Below are 8,067 nucleotides of genomic sequence, written 5' to 3' on the forward strand. Positions count from 1 at the left end.
GGGGCGGGGGGGGAGGTACCGGAGGAAAAGGGAGAGGCGTCTCATGGGAGTTATTCGGCGGATCGCTCCGCGACCAGAGTGATCTCTCTCTCTCGTGAGTGTGAGAGCGATCGATTCGATCGGTTTAGTCGAACAAGTTTGGGCGCACTCAGGGTGGGTTGTATTCGGCGCGAATCCTCTCTCCGGTGGGAGGTCAGTTTCTCCAGCAGAGTTTCTGGCGCGCGGATTTCTTTATCCCGCTCCTGGTGTGGGTGTCACGGCCGATAGATCGTGGCGGAGAGGAGATCGCGGGTGTGCGCGCGCGAAGAATAAACGTAAGGGAACGACATATGTACATACATACGTAACTTGGCTCGCACCGGAGTCGGTTACGAGTGATCCCGATTCGTGTTCCGAGTGCTTCCAGGCAAGATTTTCGAGGAGAGGATCAAGTGTGTGCTCGCACGCCGAAGCATCGGCCCGTGAAAGAACGTCGTCGCGAAAAGTGTGAGTCTCTCTCTCTCTCTCTCTCTCTCTCTCTCTCTCTCTCTCTCTTCCTTTTTTCTCTCTCTCATCTTTATTCGAGATTGCACGATGGAATGTTACTTTTTTAATTCATCTCTCAGCGTCGACAGTGCGCAATTGGCACGTGTTTGGAGCGCACCTCCACAAGCGCAACGTTCCCGCTTCTCTCCCGACCGGCCGGCAAAACTCGACGAGTCGTACTTTTGCACGACGTTCCTTTTTACATTTATATTAAACGAATTGAGAAATCGACGGGAAAAAAAAACAGAATGGAGAATAAACGGAGAAATCTGGACGATTTGATATTTCGTCATCGGCCTGCAGTCGTATTTATATTTTTGGAGTGCTTCAGAGACTTCGGAGCGATAGCGTGGATTACGATGTCGCAATATGATTCCTTCACGACCGTGTATAAAGTAAAAGAAACCGTATGATTCATAAAAAGCCTCGAGCCTGAGCTACTTGTATACGTGAATGTGATATTAAGCGATAGCTCATATTTTTTTCTATTCAATGTCACGCGTAACTCTGTTATATAAATCTTGAAAAAAATTGCAATCGGATTCGAAACAAAACTTCGTCGCTTAATTGATTTAGCCTGTACGTAACGCTCTCTCTAAATTAACTTTATACAAAGCTGCAGGCTTAGATTACGTTATCGATTGTTGTTGGAGTTGATTTAATACAATAGAAAGAGAGAAGTATGAGAGCCACGAAGTTATAAATTTAATGTATTCGCTCTTAAAAATAGAACAATGATGTATTATTTTTTTTTTACTGTACTAAGTTTCTTTATCGGCCGTGAGAGCAAAGAATTATAACATATTGCTTCAAAATTTATAAGTATACAAAATTAATGTAAATAAAAATAGTTAGGACAAAATAGAACACGATATTCTATCTGTCCTCAATCTTTTTCATTCATATTGATTTTTATTTTTACTTACAAATTCTTCATCAATTCGCGATGTTATAACCATTCGCCCTTGATTAATAAGAAGACTCGGTATTAATGAAACCATATATTTTTAAGTATATACATTACATTTATAACAGTCTTGCATATTCATCATTTGACCCTCAGAATCTTTATTACCTATTGCTTTGCAATAAGAGATATCGGCCTTTCATTTTATGGTATATTCTTTAATGGACAATTCAATTTCCGCATAAATTATCATAACGAGCCGCTGCTTGCAGAGATGCGTTACAATTCTAACACGTCGGATTACGTAAGACAAAACGCGGCCCTTGCGCGCTTCAAGGATCAGAAACGCTGAGCGCGAAACCCGACTTCGCGAATTGTGCTCTGCCGGTTACGCAAGTCGGCATTCGTCTATCGTGTTCGCGGAATTTAGGTCAAACGACGTGTCCTCCGCCACTATCGGCGGTCCGACGAAACGTCACGAATTCCGCTCGTTTATTAACTTTTTGCTGTTCCATCGTTGCGCGCGCTCGCGCGCGCTCGCTCGCTCGCTCGCGCGCAGAAACCAGACGGCGATCAAGGTGATCTATAACGGAGAAAAATATACGCGTTGACCTGCGAGTAATGCGATCGATTGAGTGAAGCTACTCGTACGAGACACGCTCGGGAAAGAATAAAATATCCACTGACTTCGTTAGAGGCGGTACTAAATTACAAAAACTTCACTGGGGGGTTTAATAAATGAGAAATTATCCACGCGGAAATTTACATTCTAAATTTGGAATCTATTCTTGATAAAAGAAACTATTTCTTCCTTACTGTTTCTCTCTCTCTCTCTCTCTCTCTCTCTAATACCGACTCTTCATATATCACTTTGTGATGTATATTAATATCTTTCTAAAATAAATGGATGTCGAAAGTCGTGTCGCGTTGCACAGAATGTATAAAGGAAAATAAGGAGCGTAATGATCGTATCGTATGTACTTATACTTTCATTTGGCTTAAGTCAACAAAATGTGAATCACCACGAGTGGAATGGCCGACGCTGACGGCTTGAAATCGGTTGGTGGCGGTCGGTCAATGCCCACGCGCCAGCCACGTGGTTTGACACAGGGCTTCATGCCCGATTATTTCTAGAGTTCTCTGCTCTGGGATACGAGCTTCGTAGTAATTGGCAATCCGAATCTGTCAACATTTGCGCTAATCCCGACTCGATTATCATTGCTAATGAAAACATCGCTGTCGATGAGTCCTCAATATGAAAACGTTAACAATGCTCGATATTGCTCTCTCTCTCTCTCTAAATTCTTTCGAGTAGAATCTCCACTCGAAAGAGTGAAAACCTGGGCCAATCTTGAGGAAAAAATTATTCAATTTTTAATCTTTGAAAGTAAGATTTTATTCTTCACAATGACAGGTCACTCTAAAAGTTTTAGAGTGGATCTTTTCCAACTTATCGTAAAATATTTGTGTATAATATTTGGAATATAGTAATCGGAAGCGAAGAACTGCAGCGGGAACTCTGAGTTCTCTCCTGTCTTTCTCCGAATCTTGAAAACTCTACGCGCGGATGATCCTGGATAATTGGCTATTCGCCCACATCTGTATGAGAAGGTGAATCGTAACAAGATCTAAAATAAGTAGACGATGAGAGAGTACCAGCTAATCCGAACCGTCTCTCTGAAAAAGGTCAGTCGTCTTGTCTTACATCTTACTAATCGATGACTGACATTTCAATGAAACCATCATTCCCTTTTGGACATGTTCAATGAAGATTTATCGGTCCAGCGTACCTGCACGAGGCATAAAACCGGCAGCTTTTTAAAGGCTTTTTCCGTTTCCTTCTTTCCTTTTTCTTCTTTTATTTGTTTTTATGGGAAAAAAAAATGGATTTCTTTAGATCCACAATGTGGGAAATTTTTTATGAAAAGAATCGTGTTTGTACATTACGTTTTTAGGATCGCCATTGGCCGTTCCCGAACGTTCAACGTTCAGAACTTCTTCTGTGTTATAAATGAAAAGAATAGTATTTTAATATTTTATTTTTCATAACGCGGTACATACGAATGGAAATTTCGAAATGCTGATCCAAGCAACTCACTGGGTGACAAATGTTCCGTAAGGGAGAAAACTCTTCTCGCGAGCTCAGCGTAGGTCCCACTTGGCCCCCGTCTATTTATAAATCGATACATAATATAATACACATTTGACACGTGTCATATATCGAAATACAAAAGGCGATGCTTGACAAATCAAGCTTTGAAAACAAATCGGCTAATTTCACTCGTGGCGAGTCGAATTCGAAAGGAGATGCGAAAGGGGACGTTTGTAGGAAAATGATGATCAGCTTAGTTGACGATGCTTGTTGAACTATGGAAACCATTTCAGCCGCCTCGGCCTACTTAAGCGGTGTCGTTATTTTTAGCATTAGGGTCACCACTGCCGTATAGCTGGCTTTGGTACCATCCTTTCTTCCTACGATTTCAGTCTAATTTTCTCAAGATCCTTCGCGACTCATCGTTTTCCATGCTACTGATTTCTGTCACAAATTCAATCATAAATTCGATCGATCTACGTTTAGATCAAGAGATCTTTCTTATAGAGCAATAGGGAAAAAAAGATTTGCACAAGATTTTACATTACTCGAATATGTGCCGTGTAAATTAATTTCGGAATGTACGCTATAAAGTCATGTTTCGAATTGTACAGTTTTCCACGAGTTTCTTATTACGTGCGAGACACGCGAAAGACGAAATGCGGCAATTTGTTTGTTGCAGAATTATCGGAAAATCGCACGGCAGGTCAGCACACCTGATAGCGCACCAGCTGGTCTCGGCAGCCCGCAGGGTGGTATTGGCGGTTTGCAGCAACAGCACCAACAACAAACGCAACAATCTTTGCACCAGCCCGATCCCATGCAGCAAACCAAGGACAATCTCAATCCCGCGGCGAACCAACAAACGGGCGCCCTCAGAAACGGCAACCCGCCACCACCTGTCGTGTCCATGGTAAGTTTTCGAACCTCTCTATTAGAATTGTTTCAATTACACGGATAATGACAGATTTCTCTTCGTCGCGTTCTCTCTTCCATTATAACAAATATTATTCCGATAAAAAACTCGAAATGTGCCAAATGTCCTGCACCTAAGACACCGATTTAAGAAAATTCGTAAGATTGGAAATCTTAGACCGCCATCGTAGTCGATTCTTATATTTAATACTATCTTAAGTGCAATCTTAAGACAGTCACGAATCAATCAGAGAGCAGTATTAGCGTCTTAAGACGTGTTACTTAAGACGCTCTTGAAATAAGAATGGACTATGAGTACCGGGCTGTGTAAAAAGATTTTACAAGGATCACCTTATAAAGATCAAATTGAACCGGCCGGGACATGTAAAAGCAATTTTAACGTTCGCGAAGCGACGTTGCTCGCGACGGTCCATGACTGCAAAGGAATCGACTGCCGAAATAGCGGCGTAACATGGAGGGCAAGGGTAGACTACCGGCAGACAGTGAGTGCGGGGGCGGTGACCGGCCGCCAACGCGAATCAATACCCGCAGGAACAGGAACCACCGACCTACCGAGAGAGACGGAGAGAGAGATAGAAAGAGATGGAGACAGAGAGAGAGAGAGAGAGAGAGAGAGAGAGAGAGAGAGAGAGAGAGAGAGGGGAAGAGGAGAACGACGTATCCCGGGGACGAAAGGAGAGAAAGAGAGAAGCGATGAAAAGCGAGCGGTATCAAGAGGTGGAGCAGAGAAGTAACGATACGATAGAAGCCGGCAAGGGTAGCCGCTCGGCGCGTCGCAGGGGTACGCCGAGGTACGCCGGGATAGACCGTCCTCGCGATTCCTATATGGTGATTCTTTTAATACGTATCGTCCCGTTTTCTTCGTCTGCCAATATTAACATTTTAATAATTCCGTTAGAATTGCGTTTCGGGATTGAGAATTAAATTCGGCGCGCGGTTTGTAGGATTGGATTCGATTCTCCGAAATCTTCAGAATGGAGCGTAACTCGGTAGAGTAAAATCTCACTTTTATTTTTTTTTTACATTGACAACTGAGCCACTCAACAGTGATTCAATTGTCGCTCTTTTTGAGAGTTAAATTTTGCTCGAAAGATTTTCGAGGATATATTATAGTATATAAATTTGTTGAATTATTTAAGTACTAAAAATCCAGGTTGACCGTTCAAAATTTTTATTTGCTACCTTTGTTATGTACTCATATTAAAAGGTCGAAAGATACTTTTTGTAATATTATTAATAATTCTTGCCATTTCCCCCCCCCCTCCCCCCGTAACAACGAACGATTGCGGATCCTCGAAATAATCGCGGGTGCTGGGACGCGCAATTTGGACGATAAATGAATCATCTTCACATGGTCATTCATCTGTGTGACACGTGAAATTCTCTACGTGTGTATTCTTTAATGAAATAAATTGCATATCGATATATATGGATAAAGCTAGTCCCAGATTGCGCACGATTCGTGATACGAAGCAGTTGCGGAACTCGCAATTTGCTATTCGTATGGGATTTGCAAATAGTGCAAATGGACATATATTTGTCGAATTTGCATTCGCCGTTTACCATTCGTGCCAATGCGCCAGTGAAGCGGTTTTGTCGAAATCAAAGGGCGCGAATCACCACGACTCGCACGTAGTCTGGCACAAGCTTAAGAGGGATGCTGCATATCGCGTTTTGCGTCGGCGATAAAAATTCGTAACCTTGCAACTGAAACGCGTTTTTTTTTTAGCGTTCTGTTCGTCGAAGCGAATTTTTATTCCACACACAGCGTGCATTGAACTTACTAAGCGTTCTTCAGACAAAAATCTCAAATTATTCCCTCAATATTGCACCAATGTCAATATTATAATTTCACACTCAAGAATATAGATATAACACATATAGGTGTTACACATAACGATTATATTGTTGAGTGTGAAATTACAACATTGATGCTATGTTATTTTTTAAATTATTGTCGACTAGGAAGGCTATGACACACAAAAAAAAACGTAAGCAGTAGAACGTAGCAGTACCAACATGACATATTTTAGAAATATTTACAAACTATTTCATTATTGCAAGATCGTTTGTAAACATTTCAGAAATTTTACATGAAATTTTTCTAAAATATAAATATGTCCGGGAAGTTCGAGTTTTTAAAAAAGTATTCTTTCACTTAGAATATTTGTACAATATACTTTTAAAATATTTTTGCGAAATATTTTAATACAATATTTCAAAAAAATGCTTCACATAAATATTTTAGACGAGCTTTATACGTACATCTGGTGAATCGTCATTAAAACGCGAGGAGCGGAAGAAAAGATTCAGTTAAAATTACAAATCATCAATTACGAATCTTCAATGAAAAAAAAATCGAACCGAAAGTCACAATTACATCATACAATCCCAAGATACATCATATAATCACGAAATGCTATTAATTCACCCGAATCGAAATTGTCAATTAATCGGAACGTTGCCGCACGCAGCCGCGGTCATCTTAATTTGCATAATATTTCGATATATTTCGTGTAGCGTTCAACATTTGCGTAAAATGCATACGTACATATATAAACGATCCAATTTGTTATCTTTATCGGTAGCTTTATTGTTAGCTTTATTGTTGCAATATCGATATCACTTCCAGACGTAATAAACTTCTACACTCGCGAAATACGATATACGTCACGGTTACAAAATATAATCCGCTGATAGTGTGTGTCGCTCCCTTTCCGCGTTGCATTTAAACGCGGGAGCGTTTCTCATTGATGTCTACGCCCGGCGTTAATTGTGCATTTCGCACGTTTAAACGCGGGTATATCCGACTACTGCGGTGCGAACACACGTTCGGTGTCGCACGCGGCACGATAATTGCTAATGCCGCGGCGATAAAGGAATCATACGTTACGGCGGGGGTCCGCATTCGTCGGAGCGTCCAATTATGCAATAAACCGAAACCGCGAAATGCCGCCGTCTGATCGTTGGCGGTGCGCAAATTGCGAATTGCGTTCCCGTCGCCACGTACATGCGGTTTAGCCGCACGCGAACGTTCGCGGAAAGCGAGAGGGTTACACCTGTTACCCACCTCCGTCTCTCCCGCGTTGAAAATTCCCTCTTTGAGATCCAGGCACGCGTCGCGTTGCATCGATTACAGTGGCCGTAAACGCGGTGTTGAAACTCACCACCCACGGTGGCGTAAGATCGCGGAGAAAGCGAGGGAGTGTGGTGAAGAGCCGGCGAAGAGCGCGGTCGGGGTCGACAAACTCTCCGGCGAATATCCGCCGGAAGGGCAACTTGGCTCCCGAGGGTCATGTTTGGGTGCTGTCACAAAACGTTCCGTTTTATCACGCCAGGGTCTTAGGTTACCCTAGGTCACGATGCCACGAGAACGGAAGGATTTTCTCCCTGAGGGAGAGACAGGGCGCGCGTGCGTGTGCAGTGTGCGCGTAAGATGGAAGAGAAGGAGGATGATACCGAATGAAAGGTATCCCGTGCCACGCTTGGCGAAACGCCCAGCTCTTTGACGCTATCAGCCTCGACCACAAACACCGATTCACGGCCACTGCGAGGGTTCTCAGAAAGAGAGAGAGAGAGAGAGAGAGAGAGAGAGAGAGAGAGAGAG

The 8,067-nt window shown here is 42.6% G+C and overlaps 1 protein-coding gene across 5 annotated transcripts in view; it reads left to right on the forward strand.

Moving 5' to 3' along the window:
* Nucleotides 1-8,067, forward strand: part of LOC108746888 (DNA N6-methyl adenine demethylase-like) — a 47,440-nt gene that overhangs the window by 30,271 nt on the left and 9,102 nt on the right. For all 5 annotated transcript variants that reach the window (XM_018483957.1, XM_018483960.1, XM_018483961.1 and 2 more), the window contains exon 3: nucleotides 4,207-4,437. In XM_018483957.1, coding sequence (XP_018339459.1) covers nucleotides 4,207-4,437 — 231 coding nt within the window. The remainder of the gene's footprint in view (nucleotides 1-4,206; nucleotides 4,438-8,067) is intronic.

This window comes from Trachymyrmex septentrionalis, unplaced genomic scaffold (assembly GCF_001594115.1).
Source record: "Trachymyrmex septentrionalis isolate Tsep2-gDNA-1 unplaced genomic scaffold, Tsep1.0 scaffold19, whole genome shotgun sequence".
NCBI classification, from domain to species: domain Eukaryota; kingdom Metazoa; phylum Arthropoda; class Insecta; order Hymenoptera; family Formicidae; genus Trachymyrmex; species Trachymyrmex septentrionalis.